This window comes from Sipha flava, unplaced genomic scaffold (genome assembly GCF_003268045.1).
Source record: "Sipha flava isolate LNK unplaced genomic scaffold, YSA_version1 329_pilon_pilon, whole genome shotgun sequence".
Lineage (NCBI taxonomy): Eukaryota > Metazoa > Arthropoda > Insecta > Hemiptera > Aphididae > Sipha > Sipha flava.
Window position 1 is genome coordinate 299,964 of NW_020273017.1, and position 27,711 is coordinate 327,674.

Below are 27,711 nucleotides of genomic sequence, written 5' to 3' on the forward strand. Positions count from 1 at the left end.
CCGATAAATTTATATGTTAATATGTGTGTATATATAGTTTAAATATAATGACAGTTTAAACGTATATTTTAAATCGGACTATAAGTACTTCATACGGCACAATTATTTACATCAACAAAAATTGTCTAAAAATTAAGTAGCATTTTCAAACATTAATCAATTAAAACGATGTACGTATATAATCATATATACGAGTATTAGTCGAATTCGGATAGTAGGTCGCTCCCGCGTGTTATATTTACACAACAACACATATACACACAAATTATAATCTTGAAATATGGTACAAAAAATAATATCGATCAACTATGGACGACGGCGTTCACCCTCTCCCTTCCACCAAAACAAACAAAAAAAAAAAAAAAAATTTAAAAAAAAATACTAACTGGAAAATGATAATCAATGAAATAATTTTTTTTTTTTTTTTTTAATTTAAACTGTATGGGCGGCGGCCATCATTATCACCACGACCTCCAATTGCAGTAACGCTGTCGATTCTTCGGCACGACGCGTCAACGGCGGTGGTGATGTGATATCCTCGGTAAAGTTATGATACGTAATTAGTCGCGGATCGAGGTCGTAGTGGTGGTCGGACGAAATTAAGTTGGCAGTGTGGCGTCTCCGTTGTTGGCTATTTTCCCGCTCCCATTGTCGAGACCTTCTTTTTTTTTATCTTTTCCCTCGGTTTTGAATCGATCCTCCAAGAATCCCGGCTCCTAGAAGAGACACGCCAATTAATTACCTATACATTACCGCGTCATCGATCGAGTCATTATTATCGTTATATTTACACATCGCAGTAACAAATAGTGCAGCAATAACAATAAATGATATGCTGGTGCTGACGAAGAAAAAAAAAAAAAGAAGGAGAATGATTAATGTAATGATAATTATTCGTGTGTATATTAAATAATTGTAAAAAGCCGAAAATTAATTATATACTATCGTATAAATAAAATAATGCTGAAAATAAATAAATAAACATTGAGTGTATTGAAACGAAACCATACATGCCAAATATCACAATGTTAAAACTATATTATTTTAGAAGTTAATAACACACACCATATTAGTCGATTTGATGCCCATGCTATCGAAGGATGTGGGCAGATCCTTAAACACAAAATACAATATTTCAAATGAACAATACACTAGTGAAATTAATAACATTTGAAGACTGTAGGTATTTATACCTCTTGTATAAATAACTGTACTAATATCCAATTATTACTGAGTATCCTAAGAAATTTAGAACAAAATGAAAGGATACCACCGGTGAAGGGACGAATTCGAATGTATAACATTTATAATACTAGACACTTGTATATAGTACCTATATATTTTATAAGATCGCATCAATGATGAACAGTACCTTGTAAGCAATGATTCCAATTTCATACAATTTCTACATTGTCATACAGTGCCGACTTATTTTTCCCCCATGAACCATACTTAAAATGTTGACATCAAATAACCCAACATATCTTTTATTATGTAAAATACATTTTTAAATTCAATGTGTAGTTATTTATAACTTGAGTATAGTCAATAATTTTTAACCGTGGGCATTATTAATAATTCTAAAGTAAAATACAAAACATTGGTTTAATAATAATAATTCTTATTAATTATAATTATAAATTTTAAATGGCATTACATTTTAATAGCTTATTTATAAACCACGTGATTAAAATATTCTTCAAGACGTCACTATACATCGATATACGCTTTAATTTAGCGAAAAATTTGATGAATTATTTTTATTTTTTTTTTGCGTGTATAAACTAGAAAATAGTTCAGTTAGTTCAAGGTGAAGGCACTATGTGTATCAAAAAACAAATGCTTTACAACGTTCGCTACGAACAATGGATTAATATTTATAATAATTGTCGACGACCCATAAGCCGATTAAATGCGTCGTTATAACGAGTTAAAGGGCTTCTTAGTAATGCGCTATTATTTTTACATAAATCATTTACGTTTTTCGTTTTGATTTATGAATGATAATAAATAAAATCCATCATGCCCTTTTATTTGTGATTTGTGAATTAATTAATATATTTACTGTAATGCGATTTAATTCCAAAGTCTGTAATAGTGACAAAATATGTTAAAAAAATTATTTATACTTAGTAATAAACTTTTTATATAAAAAAAAAAATAAAATTATTTGAATCATTAATATAGAAAAAAAAAATCATATTTTCCCAATCTATTGCATTAAGTATTTGTAAAATCCTTAATTACCTTTCTAACATTTACATACCATTTAGTCACTTCCAGCAAAATATTTCTTAAATATTTTCATAGTAACATATCAAAAATTCTAATAATTAAATTTTTAATTTTTAATTAGAAGTTCAGGTTTTGTCATTTAATTTGAAAACTGCGATCATTTTACATTGTATTGATAAATTTATTTTATTTAATTTTATAAAAATTTCAGCCAAGTAATGAAGTCAATATAACCAAATTTTATCAGAAGTCTAAGTTGTAAACTAAATGTGTATTACTAAAACGTACAATTCATTACACAATTTAAGTTATCATACCAGTGTTTTTCTGCGACGAATAAGAATATAATATTATTTAAATTTAATTAATTCAAGTGTACCCACGAAACCATGGAGTTCTTAGACTTTTCTTTCGGGACCTTAGGGCTTCTGGGACACAGATTCAGAATTGCTGTTATAGGTATATTATATTAAAACTAAAAGTTCAAAAAATAAATGTTTTTCCATAAAACATGAATACCAAACACGATGAGTAAAAGTAGGAACTTAAACATCTTTTCGTACATTATATTTATTTTTATTTATTTTTTTTTATTTGCCTTTGTTCGCACATTACAGCAACACATTGTATTTAAAATCTGTTTTTACATTTGTATAATAAACAATAACTTATAAAAATTAGAATATGTTAACAAATAAGAAAAAACTACAACAAAATAGGTACACAGTGATGATTACACAAAAATATTTACGTCTTATTTTATATAGGATAAAAATGGAAAAATACAACTAAAAACTTTTTTTTTTTTTTTGAGGAGATAATTGTATAAACAAGATTTTAGTTTTGTATTAACAATTATAAATACTACAATTATTATTTAAATAAAATAGTTGAATAAGCAAGCATTATGAATACCATGGAAGATGTAATACCACCACCACAATTTAATTTCTAAAATAAACACCATACAGTGGAGAAAATGTAAAGAAACAACTTATTTGATATCCTCTAAAAAATAGAGATTTTTCATAAAGACAAAACATATAAACCATACAGTGCATAAAACAAAAATTAGATATCCAAAGTGTATCTTAACAAATAATTATATTATTCATAATTATAAAGCCAATAATACTGATGCATGGATTTAAGAAGAATCTGGATGCAGATTTACTATAGTAAATAATAATATGAATGAAATTTAGAATTAATGTTTATATTTACCCAAAAGATGTCATTAAACGTCATCCTTTTATGGCATTTTTGTTTTTAGTGAAAAAATAATTTATTATCTAATATTATTTAATAAATTAAAATATGTACAAATTAATGATTAATATTTAATAATACTTTTTAAAATAGCAAAATAAATTTTACCGATAATGACATAGCCATAATTTATTTTATCTATACTACAAAATATTATATTTTAAAGAGAATGTATTGTTAATAATATTACCGACACTGTTTTTCATATCAAGCAAAATGTGTAAAATAAAATATATGTAAAAACTTACTTTGGAATAAAATATTCTTTGTCATTGATTTTAAAGTAATTTCTAGAAAAAATTATTCAAACATATAAAAACACTTTATAGAACTATTAGAAATGAAAATTATATTTGTTGAACATGCATTAAAAAATTTTTTTTAATACTATTGAATGCCTGATTTGTTATGATTCGATTAATCTTACCAATAAATATATATAAATAGGAAGGACAATACTAATCTCTCGTTAAATATAATTACTAAAAGTGCTAACAACAAAAATTAAATTTTAGTTCTCATTAACGTAGTGCATCAACAATAATGTTTCTAAATTTAATGTCCACATTTTATAATAAACGGTGCATGTATGTAAGTTTGTACGTATAATAATAAGTATATTAATATAAATATAAGGAAAATAAATAAAATCAACGAGGGTTAACATTTTGCTTCACGGTGAGATATAATTTTTGGTAGCTATGATTTTATTGATTATCAAAATTTTAAAATATGTTAATTTTGAGATACCTTATTTGATAAAGTCCATCTGTCGGTAATGTGAAACATCAATCTAATGACTAATTTTCAATATTGGATGGATGACTAGGTAAAATATAAAAAGTAAAAAACATAAAACAAACATGGTTTTGAAAAATTATATCACAATTTCTCTAGAAGAATAAACTGTATTCAATAGGGTTTCAAATAACAAGAAATACATAATTATTAGGAATTATTTCCGGAATAAATGTTGTAAGTAAGCTTTTGTACCAAAAGTGCAAAATACTTCAACATATTAAAGTTTTATATGTAGGTCTTAGACTTCTATGGAATAGCTTATTATTGTACAATGTTTGTATGTAAATATTATGATATCATTAAATTACTATAAAATACAAATATACTTTTACTCTCCTTAATATGTTGAGTTTAGTAATACTTAAAAATATACCATAAAATATCTGATTTTGAATCAATTGTACAATGAGATGAATCGATTAACTTTATAACATATTTAATAATATAATTTCCTATATAACTTCCTACTTTCACACAAGTCTAATTGAGTTTATTAATTTATGAATTTTAAGGTAATATAAGAAGAAACTATGCAGAAACCGCATTACATGTGTGGAACAATGGCGCTGAACAAAAATTTTGAATGGTCTGGTCAATATCCACCCAATTTACAACTTACAACCCACCCCACCCCACCCAATAACATACTTTAAAGAAATGAAAATTTAACCCCTTCCAAAAATGTTTAACCTACTTTAGTATTTATGATAGCATTTATGAACTTAAATGTTTTAAATAGTAATTACTAAATGGGAAGTATTATAATTTATAGTTAGTTGAATTAATTCACTTATTATTTGTTTACTAATCCAACACGGCACCACTCATCACTCTAAAAATATAGTCTGGTCATGACCAAACTTGAACCCTGAGTTCGGCGCCACTGGTTTAGAACATAGGTTAATTAAAATACGACGTACGCTGTATATTATGTCAAATTGTTTTTATTAATTATATCCTAGGATGGAATTAATAACTTTCAAAATTATGAATTAAATATTAAAAAAATTATTAAAACACAAAAACTATAAATTATGTAAAAAAGAAACATTACCTTACTGTGATGCTCAGATAAGTTATTATTTGTTTTAAAAACACACAAACCAAAAACTCAAATTAAAACAATAAAAAATTGAGGACCATAAATGTTATAAAGTTTTTTCCTTTATACCAACTCATCTTTGTTGTAAGTACATTGATCTTGTGACTATTTACATGTAGGCATGTAAATATATATAAAAAATATAAAATATTAATGTGTTCGGTTTAAAAATACTTTCTTATCTTCGTGACATGCTATAAATCCTAAGTGTATACATTTTTTTTGTTTTACTCAACTTACCTTAGGCTTAGGACGATGTGTATTGACAGCTTCAATGGGAAAATTGATTTGTTCCATTTTACATCCGTAAGCTACAGGAGTTAATTTGATTAATGTATGCAATGGTACTTCTAAATACGGTAGCTCTTCTGCAAATAGAAATCGTAATTATTAACTTCAAAATGCATCCTGGCTTACAAATATAATTTTAATTTGTGATAAAATTAACACCTGAGTTTTTATCTAAGAAATAGGCTAATAAACACCGGTGAACAGCTTGATGACTGACAACCAAAACATTTCCCTGTCTTTCTAATTCCATGATGACCGGTTCCAGTCGTGCTACTAGGTCTTCATACGACTCGCCTCTTGGGTAACGATATGCAAACTTGTCTCTATCCCGGGATTCAAATTGTTCTGGGAATTCACGTTTGATTACTTCATATGTTTTACCATCGCACACGCCCTAAAAAGCAATCATATCCTTCAATACAATATTATTGGTCAACAACCTTTAGAACAAAAAAGAACACCATATTAAAAGTGACTGAGCCACGAAAGACTGAAACTCTGGGGTTTCAATTTTAGATCTTACAGCGTCGATTTCGTTCAATGACTTCCATCGTTCCTGAGGGGCACGAACTCCACTTGCACTCTGAATGGTCCGATGATGCCACGAAGTCCACACCCGAAGGTTTTTTATGTTTTGACCGTTTATGTAATTGGCCAAAGCGATGGCATATTTGACACCATTGGGCGATAGTTGCGAGTCCCCACCAATTTTTCCTTCTCTGTTCCATTCACTCTCACCATGCTACAGAAAAATAAGACATGAAAAAAAAAATGTCAAATTGTTTTATAATGTACACTTTTTAAATTGATTTGCTATTTGGTAACTTTTATTGCACTCACTCTCGTAAGATAAATCGTTCTCGGAATGATATGAATGTTCATCAGATAATAAACGATGCGCGCCTGTATGTGACCTTCGTGCTTGTGAACTAGAACCTTCTCGCCAGTGTTGAATATTTTCATATAGCTCAATTCGGACTCGGTGTTTTCATCCAGCGGTTCGTATTGTTCCTGATAGTGCTCTATTCGCTGTAAAAAGTCCCGAAGAGCAACGTCCGCACCCATGCTTTGATAGTCCGGACTGTTGATCTTTACTTCCTGCATAACAATATCGTTAAAATTAACGTACACAAACGTGTCAAAAGCAAAAATTAATTTCACACAATTTTATTTTTTTAATTATCGCGACAACGCAGCAATAATTGGATAAATATGTACGATTATTTATATTAACCATTATGTTTTGTTCGACAATTTTAGGATCATCACACACTGATTCTACAAAGAACAACTTGAAACCTCGTTTTTTCACAACAATATCTAAAATTAGTTGCCGACGTTCGATGGTAGAGTTAGTGGCATCAAAAACCTGAAATCAACGATAGGTTATTATTAAAATGAATTCGTAAAAATATATTTAACATGTAATAAAAGCATATTTTTATATACTTAATACTTACGGCAACTTCTCCGCCGTTGTCCAGCCACGTACAAACGTCATCAAGTGCGTCCTTAGCGCATTGCGTTCGAATGGCCATTGCTTCTTTATTTTCAGGACGGAAAAATTCGTGGCACTTGTATGCCGTTGTAGCATGACGTCGGTATTCTCCGAGATTGAAAACTGTAACATTTTACAATTATTAATATAACCGTTAATGGCAATTATAAATTTTAAGTATTATCATGGTATTACAATGTAATTTTTTATATTTACCTTTGGTATTAATACCGATCCAGTTTAGATATCGGGAAAGTTTTTTTGAAATATAAGTTTTCCCTCGTGCCGGTAATCCGACCATAGCAATGACGTGAGGTGTGTTAACATAGTTGAGACGTTCGCCTAGAAAATTAAATTAAAATGAGTATCACGTGTATAAAATGCTGCAAATGAAAAATGGGGTCACAAATTCCATTGGTGTAATGTAAAGAGAAATCATTATTCTTTATACAGATGTACAAGAAGCTTTAATATATATATATATATATATATATATATATATATATATAGACCATGTCTTACCAACCCATATCGATAATGATAATTTAGACAGAACCATTTATAAATAATATCTTAGCAAGTACAATAATTTTTAATATATGGAGAAGCCATCAAATAAAATACATATCATTCTTATTAAATTTTATTGTTCTATAGGTATATCCATATTTTGATATTTAATGATAATACTTATTTGAACATGCAGTATTTAGTGGAAGTATTTATAATAAATAAATATATTATTCAAATAATTTATCAAAAAAACATTTAAAAATAAGAAGACATGAATAATTTATAATTAAGTATTATTTTAAAAACTGCGCGATAAGTAACTTGCATCATTAATGTTGTAAATTAAAATAAATATAGTTATATAACACAACACAATTTAAAATTCGATATTGGAATTATATATCAATCACTGAATTTATTCATGTTCGATAATATTGTAGATGAATAAATTTATTCAAATTCGTGTTGTTATAAATAAGAATTCCGTTTATTATTTATTTATGTATATATAAATGTGATGTCATTTATTAATACGCTATTAAAAAAATATTCATAACTCATACTATTGACGAATATATATTGATATACATCAGTTTTCACATTTTCCATTCAATTAATTATATTATCATGAAAATATTCACAATACAAATACTATTAATTAATATTAAATTATATAAATTATTTAAAAAACAATTAAGTTTGTACATTAATTGCAAGAAGTATAAATATATAAGTTGTATTCATAAATACTTTTTATAACTTTAATAGTAACTATAAATAAAAAATGTAATTTTAGCTTAAAATCAAGCTGATTATTTAAATTTAAAATACTTATAGATGCTAATACAAATTCTAGAGTCTAATTTTAATTTTTGATCCGTGCAAATAATTTATAAAGCTTACAAATATATATATTTGCTATTTAATATTTTTTTGCCTATTAATAATCACATTTAATTGCACATAGTAAGTAAAAGGTGTCCCAGCAAAAATGCACATTTTAAAAACGCCGTAATTTTTTTGTTTTTTGGTTAAAAGCACTGTTCCAATGTTTTTCTAGTCTTATAACATCCCTCATTTTCTATTGCAAAGCATTTGCATTTTTATCATTCGTCATCATGGAGAGATTCACTATTGAACAACGCGTAAACACAATGAAAATGCCTACAAGTGCGGATAGTGTCGCGGAAACGTTACATAAGCTTCGGACGATCTTCGGACGAAACAATGCGCCTTTGCGATCGACTGTAACTCGTTCAATAGATAAATTCGAGAAAACTGGCTCAGTTGTGGACAACAAAGCCACCCTTTAGAGGAATATTCGATCGCCAGCAAACGTTGCCATAGCGCAAGACAGTGCTCTAGTGAGCCCGCATAAGTCTGTTCACCGTCGTCTACAGCAACTGGGTATCTCACAAAGTTCTGTTCATCGGATTTCAAAAAATGAGCTCCATCTGCATCCATATAAGATCCAGTTGACACAAGAATTGAAACCAACAGATTACGGCAAGAGAAGATTATTTGCAAAATGGATTTTGAGCCAACCCGACGCGAACTACGCCAACAGGATCTTCGGTGACGAGGCTCACTTCCACCTCTCTGGGTATGTTAATAAGCAAAATCATCGAATTTGTTTATGTAAATAACCCGCAAGTTATCCAACAATTGATGGAAGGAATCAGGTAGGTAATTGGCAGAATCGGTAGAGAGATGTGTGCGAAAGTGATCACCAATTTCAACGATCGCCCTATTGCTTGTAGGGATTGCGGAGGTAGACATTTGCTCAACATAATATATTATCATTAAATGGGAGTTGTTTATGGTTGCAATAATTCTTTTTTTTTTTTTAAATGTCAATAGTTTTTTGCTGAGCTATTGCGTTTTTAAAATATGCGCTTCTGCTGGACACCCTATATTTAATATTTATAATTTTGTATTTTAGGAATAAACTTCCCAAATTGTCACTAGTTTTCATGTTTATTCAAATATATATTTACAAGTTGTAAGTAAGTTGTAAGTTATAACTGACATTTACTAGTTTTCGAATTCAATAATAATAATTATTATTATTGAATTCGAAAACTAGTAAATTAAATAACATTTAATAATTTTAAATAATCATAAGAACATCACTATAAAGTTTTAAAGGAAGTAAAGCTTATGCCCAAATTAGAAATATCATTGTTCTAAATGCTTTTTAAAATTTTTTACTTAATACTAATCAAAAACCTTATACATTTATACTTATAACAGCTGTTGAATAATGACATTTTATTAATTACACATCACTATTTATTAGTTAAAACTCAAATAATAAAGATGTTAAAAATTAATAAAAATTAAAGTTTTTAAATCTAACAATCAAATAAATATTCACTCAAGAACCATCAATGGATTAATTCTTTGATATATTTCATTCATACATATATCAAATAAAATCAATTTAATTTCAACTTTGAAAACTACCTATTATTAGTAAATGACATGAAAATACAAGGTATAGAGATGGACCTGAATGTAAGAACTGATGTATAATTATAAATAAAAGCAATAATAATAACTTAGAACATTACAAAACAATAAGTTCACTAGTGTTTTTAGTTTTTTTAATTTTCAATTATCATAATAAAATGTATTCCAAATGTATTAAGTACACTATTGAAATTGAGAATAATTTAATAATCTTACATTCAATTTTCAAAATAAATGGGTATATAATATAATACCCTTATATAATATATAATTTAATATGATTAAATAAGTAGATAAAATAATAATATCAAAGACAATAAAGTAAACAGAATTTCACCATAAAATAAATAAATGTTATTTTTAACTAACTCTACTAATATTAATAAAATAACAACTTTCATTATTTTTTTTTAACTTGAAATACATAATAACAATGTCAATATTCAATCCAATTACAATTTTTTTCATGTGACTAAATATTTTTGGAAATTCAAAAAATAAAGGTACGTCTACATTACGTCAATCGATTTGATTTGAAGTGCAGACGTATCGATTATATATATCAGCGGTTCCCAAACTGTACACCGCGATACTCTAGGGGCACCACGATTACTTTCTAAGGGCACCGCGGTCTATGATTCATAATAAATAGTTTAAAATACATAAAATTGTTTTTCCTTATTATTTTCAAAAAAACTTTATAGCAAATAATGTAATACTTTCTATTGTATATTTGGATATTCTCATTTTAACCTTATAATATTTTTATATAATAATTATAATCATAATAAAAATTTTTATTTATTTTTTAAGTTTAAAAATGCATTAATTTATAATTGAGTAAAATTTTAATAAAATTAATAAAATTGGTTATCAATAAGTATTTTTTTTTGTTCTGTCTTAAATATTATTCACACCAAGGCACCGTGGCTAAATTGGGTCTAAAAATAAGCACTGCGGAAAAAAAAGTTTGGGAACCGCTGATATACATCATTATGTTGCTAGAGTGGATTGACAAAGAATAACTCCGTCCATACTAATAAGACAGTGTTTGTCATTCGACATAAATCAATGTCGTCTGACTATATGTAAACGTACCTACTTTAATAAACACAAAATTGTAAAATTAATAGTTTCATTTATTTAAATCTAGAAATGTTAGATTTAAATAAATGAAACTAAAATAGACATCTAGAAACGTTAGGTGTTTATTTTAGATTCAAAAGTAAATACTATTTGAATACACGAAGGTGAGCAGGTAAAACATTTTAAATTATACACTAAAATAATTTAGAAACCTTGTTAGTATTGATATTAATAAAAAACATACAAATATAATGCTCAATATTTTCATTAATAACTACTAGACATTTTAATATTAAAGCAATACTACAAAATAAACATTACTCATTTGTTAAAAAATAGTTATCAATTGAGTAGCAAAAATAGTAAAGTTAATCATTGAAAAATGCTTTAGAAAGGAAACAATTAATAGCAAAGAATTTAGTAAACAAATAAATTAATGATAATCATATTTATATTTATATTTCTCTAAATACTGATGGTTATCATTCAGATTAACAATAGTTAATGAACCATCATTATTTTCTACTAGACTAAAAATTTAAAGAATTTATATATTTTAAAAAGTGAAATTTAAGTTATAGATATGGTTTTACTACTGCTTTTACAATTTTTGTAGAAAAGTATTTTTCTTGACATAAAATTCAATATTATAGGATTATTAAGTACCTGCTTATTGTAATATTTATGATCCAACAATCATCAATTTTTTTATACTTAATCATTTCAAGATAATATTTAATAATAAATTGTACAAATATTACTAAGGAAAATCACTAAAAACAGTTTCTAAGATTGTTCGTACCTAGTCAATTTATGTTATAAATAATGATTAATGAAATTGTTTTATATTCTAACTGTCTAATGAAATAATAAATTATGTATTCCTAGTCAACAATCGTTCTAAAAAGGAGGTAGGAATTTGAAAAATCATTTTAATTCAACTAAAAGTTTACCCGAGAACGACTATTTCAATTAATTTAATTCTTCAATTTTTTTAAAAACCGTAAAATCTAAGGTTTGTAAAACTTATGGCAAAAAAAAAAATGCAATAATAGCAATTAATTATGATAGAGATATGGTGATATGGTGAGTCGACCGATATATTGCGTGCACTATATTGTACTTTGATGCGATGAGCCCGAAAACTCCATTCAATGTCGACGTTGCCTGATGACGAAAAACGAGCGTCATAAAAATGTGACTCGTACATTTTATCTAATCGATTAAACGCGACAGACACATATCAATTTACAAAGGTTATTTTATTTCTATTTTTTTTTTTTCGTTCAGAGGGCAATGCATATAGGAAGGTGGTGTTTATCATGATGTGTGTATAGCTAGACGTGTACACACGACATAAATAAAACTAGTAATATTCTCAAGGTCAAAAAGTGTCGCGCGAATTTTTTATTTAGTTTTTTTTTTTTTTTTTGGCCAACTCACCGATCATTACGTACTCCTGCTGTCGCTCGAAAAGCGACAACCGCCGGGAATACATACCGCAACCGAACAACCGTGCGACGACGACGACGATTAAACAAGAGAAACGATTTGTTTTGGAAAACGTACAATAATTCCGGTCGCGCTCAATCACGACGACGGCATAACGTCACTTCGCGATATAACCGCGTCCCCGCGGTCGTGGCAGGCAGGTATTATGAAATCGCGTGTGAAGTGATCCTTACGCGACGGCGGCGACGACGACTCGACCGACTGGTAAACACGAATGCAGCAGTCGAACGAACGGGCGTAGTATTGTAGTAGGCGCACGAAACGGTAACATACTGTGCGTGAAGAAAAAAAAAAATCCTACTACGGATACGATTATAATAATACCATCGGCGGTACTCGTATACGTAATGTCTGGGTGGAGGTCGAACAAAATCGTTAGGTCGTCGTCGTCGTCGCCGCCGCCGTATCGCGTCGAGTCAAGTCGTACACGTGGCGGCGGTGGATGCTAAAATAATAATAAAAAAAAAAAAAAATAAGAATAGAAAAACTAACAGCAGTGCGTACCGATAGTAATACACTCTAAACTTAATAGTCGAAGCAATGAATATGTATCGATACGTGTGTATACGTTTGTCTATTGTATGACGCGCGTTTATAAATAGTAGGCGAGAAGATCGTTCGACGTCGGCGGCCGCTTGTTCTCGCGGCACGTGATTTTACGCGCATGTGTTTCCAGCGAAAACACGTCACAGCATCGTTAACCCAAATGCTTCGGAACCGGCGGGTCGAGAAATACAATGATGGTGAGGACGCGGTGAACTGGAGACAAAATAGCATTGCAATCACTTATCCGTCGTGCCAAAATGTGGATAACGAAACCGGCGAGGCATTCGAATTCGATTTTTAATAAGCTCGCGACAAGGATATGTTATAGGCCCGGGAATATCAACAATATAAATTGAACGTTTTGCAGGCGAACAAAGAACGTCATTTTTCGCTGAACGCGTACATTTGACAAGTGATCAATTTTGTCGAAACGCGAAAAAAAATTTTTTTTAAAAAAATACATAATATAAAACAAATTTGTGCATGCATAATATATATGTCCACAAAATTTTGATAATCACTGTTTTATATTATATCTGATATAATGACAATTACTAGATATACTTTCGTTGTCAAAGCACACCCCTTAAAATTATTCAGATTCTTCAAAAATACGTTTATTATGTATCGTCGTAGTAGGACAATTGAAAATTGTTATGCCATCGTGATGTTATACATCATTACGCAACAATTATTCTGTATTAAAATTACCGAAATTCAGCATTAATATTTTTTTTAAGTCTCTAGTATCAAATGTATAATGTCAGTTTATTATCTAACTGTAACTTCGTTTTATTTAAAGAGTATATAAATTACAATACTACAGAGTGGTATACTATTACTCAATGATTTTATTGCTACATTATGAAATATAATAACCGGTATAGGAACAAATTGGCAATATTTATTACGTTTATGTACCTGCATTTGTAAACAAATAATATTCTAAAAATATATCGTCAGAAATCAGAATAATATATACAATTATAAAAATTATGAAATATATATATATATATATATATATATTTATTTATTTATTATAATAAACTATATATGAGAAATGCTAAACGATTAAATTGAACTTTTATAAATAGAAGCTGGATGACAATATTTTCTTAGTGCGTACGAATTTTAAAACGGGCAACAAGTCAAAAATCCTAGTGTAACATGTAGTTTTTTTTAACATTTGCTACGAAATTTGCGTACAGTGCAAAATTCGACGTTTACTTGAGATGCGTAGTTTATTTTTAAATACTAACCAAAATAAATGAATATATTATGATAAAGAAATAGTTTCTCAAATATAAAATATTGAAAAATTATTCGAGGTGTACTTTTGATTTTAATAGTACAGTTAAAAGTTACGAAATTAATATAATAATTAGAACGAAATTAAATATTCGTAAAGCCAAATTTTTGAATAAATTTAGTTTTATTTAAATATTTGATGACAAAATTGTAAGATTTTGGTTGATCTGATTTCAACTATGTAAAATCTTAAGATTTTCTAACATATTTTCTAGATCTTAATTGAGGTGTCATTCGAAATATACATGTCTGCATTAGATATAAACAAGTAAAAACATATAAATTTAGAAATTTTATTTTATCATATCGAAGTCATGCATTCATATTTCGGAAAATGGGAAAATTCTTGTCACAGCAGTAACATATTTCTGTTCAAAAAATAAATTGGTATACCGCCGTAAATAAAAATAAATATAATAAGGTAAACGTGATTGATAAGAAGATAACAAATAAATCACCCAGTAATCATAGTCAAAAGGTAGTACTTGTATAAACTAGTAACTAAATTATATTAAATTTCGTTTATATTAATAAGATATTTATATATATATATATATATATAGTACTCATTTTTTATAAATTATAACATCAAACTATAATTTAATATGCTCGTACTTCAATGATAGAAAAAGTATTTAAAGTAACATTTTTACTATCATTAAAATAAGTATTACATTATTTTAATTACAAAGAATAGATTAACAAAATAATTAAAATATGTATACCTATATTGCTTTTATTACAAACTAACATTAGAAAAAAATTCAAATATGGGATTTCAAAAATGAAAAATACACTCTTCATTATGTTAAGACTTAACAAAATCTTTTGTTAATAAACTATACAGTACACTAATCATTGAATATTAAGACATACTATAGCCATAGCATTACTAATCATCTAACATGCATGTATTGTTATAAACACAATTATGATACAAATGTTAACAGCTTACATAAAAGAAATTAGTAAAAAATTATGATATATAGTATAACTTACTTATAAAAGCTTACTCAACTTAAGTAAAAAATAATGAGAAGTGGCAAACAAAATATTTTTTACAATCCTATATTTGTTCACATATTCAGAATTTACTATAATACTAATATACAACACAAATAATTTATTTTATTTTATACAATTGTATTTAGTTTCGTAATAATGTAAGTTAAGTAAATATTTATAAAAAATTAAAATAAGCCGATGTTTAGTATCTAACTTCAACACATAATTATGTAAGAATGACAATAAAATATAAACCAAATATTACTCTAAAATTATATGTAAAAAAACTCCTCTATAATAAGTTAAATTAATCGATTAACTACATTTGATGTACTAATTGATTTAAATAAATCAGAGAAAAAACTAATTATAAAGATATTACATATAAACTAAATGGTTTATATTTTCCAAGTTACCTACACGCGTTAAATCAGAAACTGAAAAATAATTTTAAGAACTGCATTAAATGAAACAAAAGCATGATCTTAATTAAATGTATCTAAAACGTATAAAATAATAATTTTCATAAAAATGTAAACTAAAAAATATTACTTCAAAAAAATCATATTTATTCAAACAATGATTACTCAAAATATATAAGTGTTAAACTTAAACTCAAGCAATAAGTAAAATATATCCAAAATTCGCAGTTTATAAAATTTAACTGTATGAATTGTTAATAAACTATTGGCCATAGAGAAAACATGAAGTATAAGCATAATAAGGGTGGGAATTTGAAATTGACAAATAAAGTAAAATTAAACTGTTGTCTAATTTCATAATTTACTGATTTTATCAATGCACAATTGAATACGTAAAAAAGTAAAGTATAAATTTCGAAAGTAAATTTTAAATACATTCCAATATGAAAACCATTAGTAATTACAAGTTACAAAATTATTATTTTTGAATAATATTCTATTCAAACAAATATTAATTAATTTAAATTATTTATCAGGAAAACTACATTAGATACGAGTAACATTGTATATTTTATTCACGAATAAAAAATTTGATAATATAGGTAGAATTCATACGTAATTATGTATTTAATAATGTTTTATCACACTTAGTAATGAGCTTATCTTTTCCAATAAATAAATCGCAATATTATAAACGTTATTTTGCATATGCGACGAGTATTAATCATGAAAAAATGGAAAACATATGTTATAATGTTGAAATAAGACTAAAAAAAATAAAAATACCACGTACATAAACCATAATCTCTATTCTCAATGTAGGACAAGACGTAGAATCATATTATGACAAAGACCTTACCTTTAATATATATATATATATATAACGTGTACAGGGTGTACTCAAAAACGAAAATGCGAACGAAAAACTGTGGAAGTACGAAAAAATCGTTTAGCACAAATCACGATCTCTAGCTTCATTTATCGACTCGGATAGCTCGGATAGACGTATTTTGAACGAACTAACTACCCCCGGAAGGTCGTTAGGTCACACACACACTGTAGTTTTTCTCTCCCCGTCTGCGGTACAACGACGACTTGATTACGATATCAAGTATAATCACAAAGCGGTAAATGTGTTGTACTCACTACTACTCACCCGCATCGTGACGGTTTTTCGACACTACCCAAGTCTCTTTGTTCAGGTGCCTAAAGCCCAGGGGTACGAACTGCGGTCCGTCGCGGTCTTGGTGGCTGTGCTTCGGACCGGCGTCCATGGTCGACGAAGACTGCGGCGAACGCCGGACGAACGGACAAACGCACCGATGCAGCTGAACCGGTCCAATGCCGCAGCATCCGCCGCCACCGCTCGGCAACGAATCAACTGCGCGCGCACGTCCGCGTGTTTATTTATTTATTGAATATAGATGTACCGATACACATAGGTGTATATACATATTAATATTATACATAATAAAATATTATAAATACTACACGAACGTTCGTTTTTTAGGGAAACATATCGATTAACCTATACGCAGTCAGTGCAAATATCTATAGTACTAACTACTAATGTGTGTTCTATTTATACATAATATAATACAACCTAATTCAAAAATATTGATAACATTGAACGACCTAGTAAAAAATTTTGATCTTCAATTTGCAAATGGTACATACGAATACAAATCCTTCGCGATTAAGGACCTCAGACTGAAATGTCTATTATTTTAGATTCTAAGCAAAGTGAGGAATATATTGGTGGTCTTACTATGCATATATTTTTTTTTTTTTTTTTTGTACATGCCAGCACGATTTCAACGAGACAATTTGATCAAGAACTGTAATTTTTTTAAATACCAAATTATATATACCTGGAACTTTTGCAAAGACCGACGAAAATTAAAAAAAAGCCGCAAAATTTACTAGATACAGGTTCACACAACAAACAATTGTAGAGACTTGACATTTTCATCGAATGATACTCGTATAAGAATACTATTTACCAGACATTGTATAATTCTCAAAATATTTTAACTTTTTTGTGTCATATATAAGCACTTGAAATTATGATTTTCATTTTAAACATTTTTATTAGTTAGGTGTAGTTACAGTGGCGCCGAATGAAATTGAAATTTGCCATTCTAAATAATTAGTCTTACAACTCTTAAAACGTATGTTTTTATGTTTATACATTGAGATTATAGTTGAAATTTTAAAAGTAAGTATAAATAATAGGTTATGGAATCATTGGTCTGTTGTAACACGTTTAAGTGTGTCGTAAGGGGATGAACACATTGATGTTCAATTTTCAATTAGGGAAGCGCGCAAAATTTGTGTGTGTAATCAGAACTCTTTTTTTTCTCAGCACAGCTTATTATTATTATTATTAGTAATATTAATAATATTTTAAATAATTCAAAAAATAAATAACATTCCAACAGTAATTATGAAAAAATCATTGACACACGAATAATAAATATCAGGGATTATTCTAAGGATTTTTATCAACTACGCATTTTGTTTAAATAAGCCTATCAAAATAGAACTATGATCTCAAAATATACTGTCAAATTATAGTTAAAAATGATAAAATGTGTAGCTTCTATGTGAAGTAATTTAAAATGTAATGTATTTAAAAGATATAAAACAATTTACATTCATTTTCAAAGTATTTTTTTTAATATTTTTTAATAAATTTTCTTTTTACTTTGTTTATAAATCATGATGTAATGTATAAAATAACACTAAACAACATGGAATTAAAAATCAATTACGCAAAAGTTTATTATCAAGTGCGCGTCTACCTTTTCCAAATACGCAAAATAAGCCCTGATAAATATACTGTATTGCATTTTTAAGATAAATTATAAACCATCTATAATAAAAAAAATCATAAATATGAAATCAAAAACTTGAATTAAAAATAAGTAAATAAGTAAATCACAGAAAGAAAAAACGTTTTCGTTTCTATATGCAAACACTTAAGTGTTTTACAATATTTCATGATTATAAAATTGGTATTATAGTGACAAAGTATTCAATACAAGTACAATAAACATGGGAATACTACGTCGTCAAAAACTACACAACATTTAATACAGGCTATTGATGCGATAAAATAAACTGTTAGTAAAAAGCATTATTAGTTAATTTGGTACATCTATAAAAGGATTATAATAAATTAAATTTTTATGTCTAAAAACAAATTATTTATAGTCATCACCACTCGTGTTAATATTAAAAAAAAAGTACCGTAAAATAATTAGAGAAAAAATGTAAATAACATATTTTTTTAATACAATTGATGATGAAAATCCTTATTTCAACTAACTTAGATCAAATCATAAAATAATGAATTTAAAAATTTACAATTATATTACACTGAATAAAAAAATTATTATTTAATTAATGAAAAATATAAAAAAAAATGTATTGCATTATTAGTACTTGCAATTAATTTATATTCCAGGAAATATTCGAAAATATAACTTTTAACTACCTACCTATATTTTACAACTCACTTTCATCCGAACTTTTATCTAACTATATATTGATCATATCGTGTATATTTAATATTTCCATTAACATTGTTTAATAATGAATAATATTATTTAACATTGCCATATATCAAGGTTAATCAGAGTCCGATTTATAGTAATTTTCAGTTTCCCAAGTTATAATTATAGCAAAAAAGTTTTCCGGTAAATTTTCTAAGCATTCTAACATTTCTAATGTAGTTTAGACTGATCAGTATAATTATTCATTAAATCAATTTCAATAAAAATTTACAAAATAAAATAATATTTAATAATTATAATTTTTTTATCAATTGAACTTTCAATCACAAAAAATTATATAGGTAGTTATATAAATTTCCAATTCACAGTAAGATTACACGAAGAGACAATTTTGTACCTATCCTAAAAGAAAAATGTTAAAAACTATAATTATATTTCATGTCATAATAATATACAGTATGTTGGAACTAAAAGTTTTCATTCATAAAAATACAACGTTATTCAGAATTCAGATAACGGAAAAAATTACACAAACCGATAACATAGATTTAAAAATCCCAATACAATTTACATGCATTCTCAAATGGATAATTTACAACACATATCGCCAATGAGGAAAACACTTTTTGTTTGCGTCATTCAAATTGACAATTGAATCATCCTTGTCTAATAGTTAACACTAGTATAGTTCATTGTATATAAATATGGTAAATATATTCAATAAATTTGGTGACATGTTAATTTTAATTAATTTTATTTGTAGGCATAATTCACAAAATAATATTTCGTTGACTCTTAATAATACCTCTTAAAACAAATACTTGCATTTAAAACACAAAAATAAGGAAGAATAATTAATGTACATAGATAATTAAGTATATTAGAAATATTAATCAATATTTTTCTCATAAGTAAATTGAACAGTTCTATGCTTTGTCTATTATTTAATATTTACTAATTAATAGTACCGATAACCTTGTTGAAAACTGCGTATTTAAATAAATATTCTTATCATTAAAACTCGAATGGATCACAATTAAATATATCGATGTATTTGAAATAGATACATGTAATCTACCAAATACTCAATGGTAATACTGTTAGAATATTATTCAGTATCAAGGGTTTTAATGAATACTACAAATATATTAATAATATATGTATACACATAGATACATAATTTTTAATTAAAAAAAGTAGTAAAATAAAAAATTATTTTAAATTGAGACATTTAGACATTGATTAATAATACTACCTTATTGATTATTCTGTAAATTACATTGTAAGAATTACTTTTAAATTCAAACACAGTTAATGAAAAATTGAATTCCTAAATACTACAAACGAATCAAAATTTAAGTATTTTTTCGAAAATCATATATATTACAATTTATGGTATGGTCTTATAAATAAAAATATTTTTCGATTAATAAAATTAGTTATATTATTAAAAATTACACCAACATTCTACAATTAAAATAAATAAACATTATATAACATACAAAAAACAGGTTATACATTATATAGGTTGACTTTGTTTGCTGTATTTAGATCATAATTATGCTTATATATTATCATTATTACAAAAAACATTATATTATAGACAAAGCTCAGAAGAGAATGTCGACGAATTTGCAATATTGATTTATGCTAATTATTTAGTATATACAAGGAACAAAAACATATACTAATAATAACATTAATAAAAATTATATAGAATAGTTAATTCATAAAAGAAACACCAAAGTCTTGTTTTTAAACTATAATCTCAAATACGTCTTATCTCTAAATCTTATAAATTATGATGTTAAAATAATCTCTTTAGATACCAATTACGTAATTTGATGTACAGTTTGGATAATGACAATCAAGAATTATTTTGATAAATTAGATCACACTGAGTAAAGTCAGGTAAACAATAAAATATCGAATGGAAAATTTTTTGAAATAATAGTCGAATCACAAATAAACGAACACTTGGTTATACAAACCATAATCTATAATTTTATTTATAAAAGTAACTCAGCGTACACAATTTAATTTGTATTTGACATTCGTAATAGTTATTATACCAATTTTAATAATTACAACCATAATTAACATTTTAAACACGTAACTACTGTATATGTAATTAAGTAAACATATTTACTATTTATAAATTATTATGAAAAGTCTAACTCACTGAGTTAAAGTACGAATTATACCGATTATGTTATCAAAAATATTTTGTTAAAACCAAAAGATATATAAGAAAACTATCAATATTCATGAAAACGATCGAATTCATTGTATTTCCATAATTTAACTACAGTGGATGCCGCTTTAAAAGACTTATTTTGGAACCAGCATAAAGTGAATCTTATAACCGAATGAATCCTATAGGAAAAGTGGAAAAAAAAAACAAAAATTTGAATACTAACTTTATTTTAATTGTTTGTTTTTTACTACTATTAGATACTACAAGATACGTATTATAAAATAAATATAATATTAATAATTAAAAACATTTATGATTTTAGTTTGTTTATTATTTTTAGCTATTTCAGAAATATACTGCTCGAACTCATATTTCGTATTAAAATTAAAAGCTCAGTGATGAACAGCTCTCCTCAACATATTTATAACCTCAAGAATGTCTTTGTTTGATGGTGACGTCAACATCCTCGACACTTTCCTCATTCTCAAATGCGATATAATTTGTCGTATATACATATGGCTTATAGCATGATTAAAAAGAAATAAGTCTTATAACCAAAGTAGTGAATCTTATAACCGAATTCTTTTTAATGTATTCGGATACGCCTATGCGATTTTGAGTCTAATAAGCGGCGTTTATTGTAAGAATAAAAATGTTAGTTTGATAGAATATTCTAAATTCTGAATAATAGTCAAAATTGGTAAAATCTAGTCATCATAAGAAAGAAAATTAAAAAATTAATAAAATTAAAAAATTGTTATCATAAAAAAAAAAAATGATGGATAACAAATTAAAATATCCCGATAACTTAGAAAATAAGAGATTAGAAAAAATTACCTTCAATGAATATAATTTTTAAATAATTTCGTTTTTAGATAATTACTGTATGAGATTTTCGGTACAAACGTAAAACAAACATTTTTATCATAGTAAAAACATGTTATATCAATAAATTTCTAGTTATTCTCCAGCTTTAAATAAAAAAAAAAAAATGTATTACATCATTGTTATTTAGTATTAAAGAGCAGAGAGTAACAAGTATTGGGTATTTAAATTATTATTTGAGGTATAAATTAAGACTTCAGTTACGAGTATATAGCTTAAATAAAGTTTTTCAAATTGCTAATTAATTATGATATAATAATGAGTAATGACGCATATTATAATGCTTGAAATCAAAAAAATAAATTAATTTATTAGCTCAATATTTTAAAGAAATGGACTAGTTAGGTATTGATAAATAGTTACTTTCAGTACTAAGTTGAGAAAAAAATGACGAAACAGTTTCAGCTTCTTGTATTGGAACAAGTTGAGATCATTCACTACCTAAAAGTTTAAGGTAAATTCAGAAAGCAGAGCTAATAATTATTCTAACACTCATTTCCATCCATATATAGAATAATTTTTGATTTAAAATAGAAAAAAAAACTATATAAATGGTTAATCATTTTAATATTATTTTCAATCAAATACTTTTACTATCTACATTGTTACAAATTAAATATTATTAATTGGGTGTATACATTAAAATGTAATTACTTGAATATTTTACATGTATTTAATAAGGTTGATAATCATAAATCAATAATACACTTAAATGGGTTCCTACTATCATAGTTTGTACCTATTTATGTTAGCAAAATCTAACCATACAAATTATGATCAATGTGAAAAATATTTATGTACAATATTTTTAATACTTTGGAAAATCTTACACAGCTACTACAAATTGCAATGTAATACCATTATTTTATGAATATGTAAAGAAAACTAACTATTTCATCCTGAAGAGTTAAAAAGTTGAGATACACAGAAATAATAAAATATAGTAGACAAAAACTAAGCTAAAACTATATAATATAAAATAATATATGTATATAAGAAATGCCAAAAGAATATATTTTTTTTTAATTTGATATTAAGGTAAATAAAATAAAAATAAGATTTTATGATACCTTTGTAAAATTGATTACTGTAGATTTACAAACTAAATAATATTCAATATAATAAACCACAAGTGGTATGGTATCGGATATTATAAATTAATTTAAATTTATCGGTCTTTTAAAATAAGTAACCATAACATATTATTTTTCATTCATTATTTAATTCTATCTTTATAAAAATATTTTAATGTATTAAAATAGTATGTAAAGATTATTTCACATCAGAAACAATTAAATAAATCACAATAGTTATCATGTTAATTCTTTAATAAATACTATGGTTTTAGTGAAATAATTAAGAAGTAATAATTGAAAAATTGTTATCATCCATAAAAATAATATACAGAAATTTGACACTAATTATTATTCTTAATCGTTAATATTTATTTAATTAAATTAAAGAGGAATACTTAAATTAATTATATTAAATACTTTGAAACTTTTTATTTATCAAAAATAATAATCATAGATTTAAATTTAAGAAAAAATAATTGACAACAAGTTCAAAAATATTATTTATTAATAAGATATGTAATTGCTTTGAATTATATTCTTATATTTTAAACAAAAATAATGTTAAAATGATGGATTAAAATTATTTGTCATCATTACAATAAACATTTTTAGAAAAATTCTAATGAAGCAATAAATATAATTATACTTGAAAATAACTTAAAAAATACTATACTTATAAGCAAAATTACTAAATATTTGATAGTTTACATTATTACTTAATTTCTTATTATTAGGTAATAACTATATTGAATACATTGGATTATGAAGAGTAAACAACTAAAATTTACCAAGATGGCTATATGTTTTCATTATAACAATCAAACTGTTTCGTTTTTCAAATAGAATTTAATATGCAATCCTAAACTAGGAAAATATGAACCATAATTCAGAGTTAATTGTTCAAATAATAAATTAATTAAAGAAATTTTAAAAAAAATTGTTACAAACAGGTATTTATTATAGTAATAGTTTTCAATTTTATTTTTAAATAGATACAAAAATTTATAATTGTGTACTAAGCTAAACCATGTAGAGTATTTGTTTTTAATTATAGCTACATTGATTAAATTATTCTTACCATAAGTTAATGCTAAATTAGTTACCTTATTATTATTATAATCACTACTTATTTTAAATTTGATTTTAATGTTCTTTAATTGTATAAGTATATTTGTAACTTCCATTACTAACTTGACCTTTATGTTTATTATCATGACCAAAAATTAATATTTATTTTCTTAATAAAAACATTTTATGCTAAATAAATAAACTATCTATGTAAGTGAATTAAAAAAACCTTAAGACAAATGATTTACTCTTGATAGATATTAATTTTAGACAACAAAAATACTACAAAAATAAGGTAAATAAAAATAATAGTAATTCATCTTTATTTAGATCATGGTTTATGGTATATGTTATAATAAGTATATGTTTATTTTTAAACCAAAAATAAAACAAATAATTATTAAAATTAGCCAACATAATATACAAAATGTATGTTTTTACTAATAATTAGCTAACATACCAACCTATAATAATATACATTATATATTTTAAAATATTAAAAAAGTATATAATTCCATGCTTATTTAGAATAAAAATGATTTAATAATAAAAAATTAACATCCATCTTTGTAGCTATGAGTAGTATGTACTATGAAAAAAATAAAAATTAATATAACATAATATATACTGATGTATCTATAGCAAATTATTAAAAAGAAATAATTGGTTAAAAAATTAAAAAAGTTAATCCATATCGTAGATGTTAAAACTGAACCAAATAGAGCCCCAGAAAAACAACATAATATTTAAATAGTTGACTTTGATATAAAAATCAAACTATAAATAACTCTTGCAATAAAGCTAATAATTGATTCTATAATGGCTATTATACTTTTTTTTATGATGATATTAATACTTATAAAGGTATACCATATATTTGTATAGAAGTTTTAAATAATAAGAATAGATTTTCATGAGAAGTATGAGTAATATAACAAAAGTTCATAACATCCCTTAGAACTCAGATGGTTTAGTTTAAATTTCACTACTATAAAAAATTGAATTTGGATATTGATGTCAATAAAACCCTTGACAAAAACCATTGGATTAGTCCACCACTAAAAAATATTGAATAATTAATGCAAACTAGTGAAAATTTTAATATTCTAGTTATTAATTGATCAATTTAAAATTATCTAGTCTCATAACTATGGCTTAGAAGTAATTATCCTAATAATCTAAATAGAAACTAAGTAACAAATTAGGTAACCTAACTTAACTGTAATATGCTCTAAAAATGTTTTATTTTGTTAAGATAACTTTATAAGTATATTTATATATCTTTAATTAATGCCAAAAAATTGCATTAAAATAACTAAATATTCGTATAAATTTATCTTTTATGTAATGAATAAGTAAAAAAATAACTAAGTGTTTAATTTTTATTTTACACTTATACTTATTGGAATATTTTAGTATTATTGTGTAATACTGTGAAAAATATTTAATGTTATTATACTAAAAAAAATTAACAAAGTCAATCATACTATTTATATACATTACACTATTATATTAACCTAACTATCCCAACATACCAAACTACTATATATTTTTTTATATGTCAGATTGAACTACATTTTACCTAAATTGTTAAAAATAAATGCAACAAGTAAATATTTTCAATATAGATACTTATAAAATATTAATAATACATTAATATTACTACCAAATAGGATGCATAAGTAGGTATAATTTCATTTGTAAAATATTTATTTAAATAACCTTGCAAATAACCATATATAGTTATTACTTTAAAAAAAACTTAATCAAAATAACAAAGTAATCAAGAACACACAATTCTGGTTTATATTTTAAATTTTGAATCATAATATAGATGCTATTCAATACTTTATATATATATATATATATATATATAACTATGTAGCATATATTTAACATTAATAATACATTATTGAAAAATCGTAAATTATGATAAACATCAAAAAATTTCATTTTCAACTATGTAAAGCAAAAAACTTGCTAAAGATAATTGTTATTTAGGTTATTTAAGCAAAAATGATAACTGCCATAGAGATATATGTAGTAATAAGTCGAGAAGTATTAATTCAAAATATAAATATTACCTCTGATCGGAAAAGGTTTGGTTGGTACAGTGTCCGTAGTTGGAGGTAAATGTTGATAAACTTGATTGTTTTCATCTTTGGGTGGCCAATAATGTTCACTGCACAGCTTGATGCATTCACTGTTACTGTAATCGGGCACAATGGTTTTCACTACTGAATTGCACACAGCCATTAGTTCATTGAGCGTTGGGTAACGTAGGTGGAAGTATACGTATTTCGTATATTATTAAATACAAAAAATTCAAACAACAACAAAAAAAAAATTCAAAAATAAAACAGTTGAAAACATCCACTTCCCAAACGAGGGTGAGACTGTATAACCGGATAGTGTGTAAAAAACTAATAACAACTATAAAATAAAATAAAACAAGTCACAGAGCAGGATTTCGGACAGGAACAGTAAAAATGACTGTTGCACACGAATCACGCGCAGCTAAGAGTGAGCCGACAAGTGAGTAGTGACAGTGAATGACTAGTGATACGAACAGACAGGACAGGGTTTATAAGAAGATTCGGAGCATTCGCGCCGCACGAGACGGATGTTTCGTGCAAATTTCGTATGAATGAAAACTATTGATTGATAAGGATTTGATAACGTGTGCGGTATGATATACGCAACGTCAACGGTTTTTTCTATAGATTTTTGTGCATGAAAATTGTTCGCGATTTATTTTTATTTTTCACGTTTCACAGTCCCAGTGATGATTTTCTGTCAAATTTTCCATTTGCCATGCTTGCGAATTCTCGGTAATACGAAAACCGACCGTCTAAATAAGTGTACGCAATGGTCGTTTTCTCTTCCATGCATTGGCCTTGATTCCAT

The 27,711-nt window shown here is 26.0% G+C and overlaps 1 protein-coding gene across 7 annotated transcripts; it reads right to left on the bottom strand.

The window, feature by feature from the left end:
- Window positions 1-27,460, bottom strand: LOC112686892 (6-phosphofructo-2-kinase/fructose-2,6-bisphosphatase). Of its 7 annotated transcripts, none has more exons than XM_025559359.1 (10): window positions 26,889-27,460; window positions 7,413-7,538; window positions 7,159-7,319; window positions 6,933-7,067; window positions 6,539-6,796; window positions 6,222-6,440; window positions 5,858-6,092; window positions 5,648-5,775; window positions 1,066-1,113; window positions 1-716 (listed from the first exon to the last, which is right to left on the bottom strand). In XM_025559359.1, exons 1-10 carry the CDS (start codon window positions 27,058-27,060, stop codon window positions 600-602), a joined length of 1,599 nt encoding a protein of 532 aa, XP_025415144.1. In that variant the 5' UTR covers window positions 27,061-27,460; the 3' UTR covers window positions 1-599. The 7 variants fall into 7 exon arrangements, with proteins under 7 accessions (XP_025415144.1, XP_025415146.1, XP_025415150.1 ...); XM_025559361.1 differs by lacking the exon at window positions 26,889-27,460 and adding an exon at window positions 17,217-17,415; XM_025559365.1 differs by lacking the exon at window positions 26,889-27,460 and adding an exon at window positions 17,207-17,309.
- Window positions 27,461-27,711: the final 251 nt, after the last annotated feature.

What these genes read in the sequence shown, in the direction of transcription:
- LOC112686892 (XM_025559359.1), bottom strand. Translation starts at nt 27,060, where the DNA reads ATGGCTGTGTGCAATTCAGTAGTGAAAACCATTGTGCCCGATTACAGT. An exon ending in GAACGATTTATCTTACGAGA is followed by an intron (nt 6,441 to 6,538) that starts GTGAGTGCAATA and finishes ATTTTTCTGTAG; the next exon opens with CATGGTGAGAGTGAATGGAA. An exon ending in TTTCTTAGATAAAAACTCAG is followed by an intron (nt 5,776 to 5,857) that starts GTGTTAATTTTA and finishes TTCTATTTGCAG; the next exon opens with AAGAGCTACCGTATTTAGAA.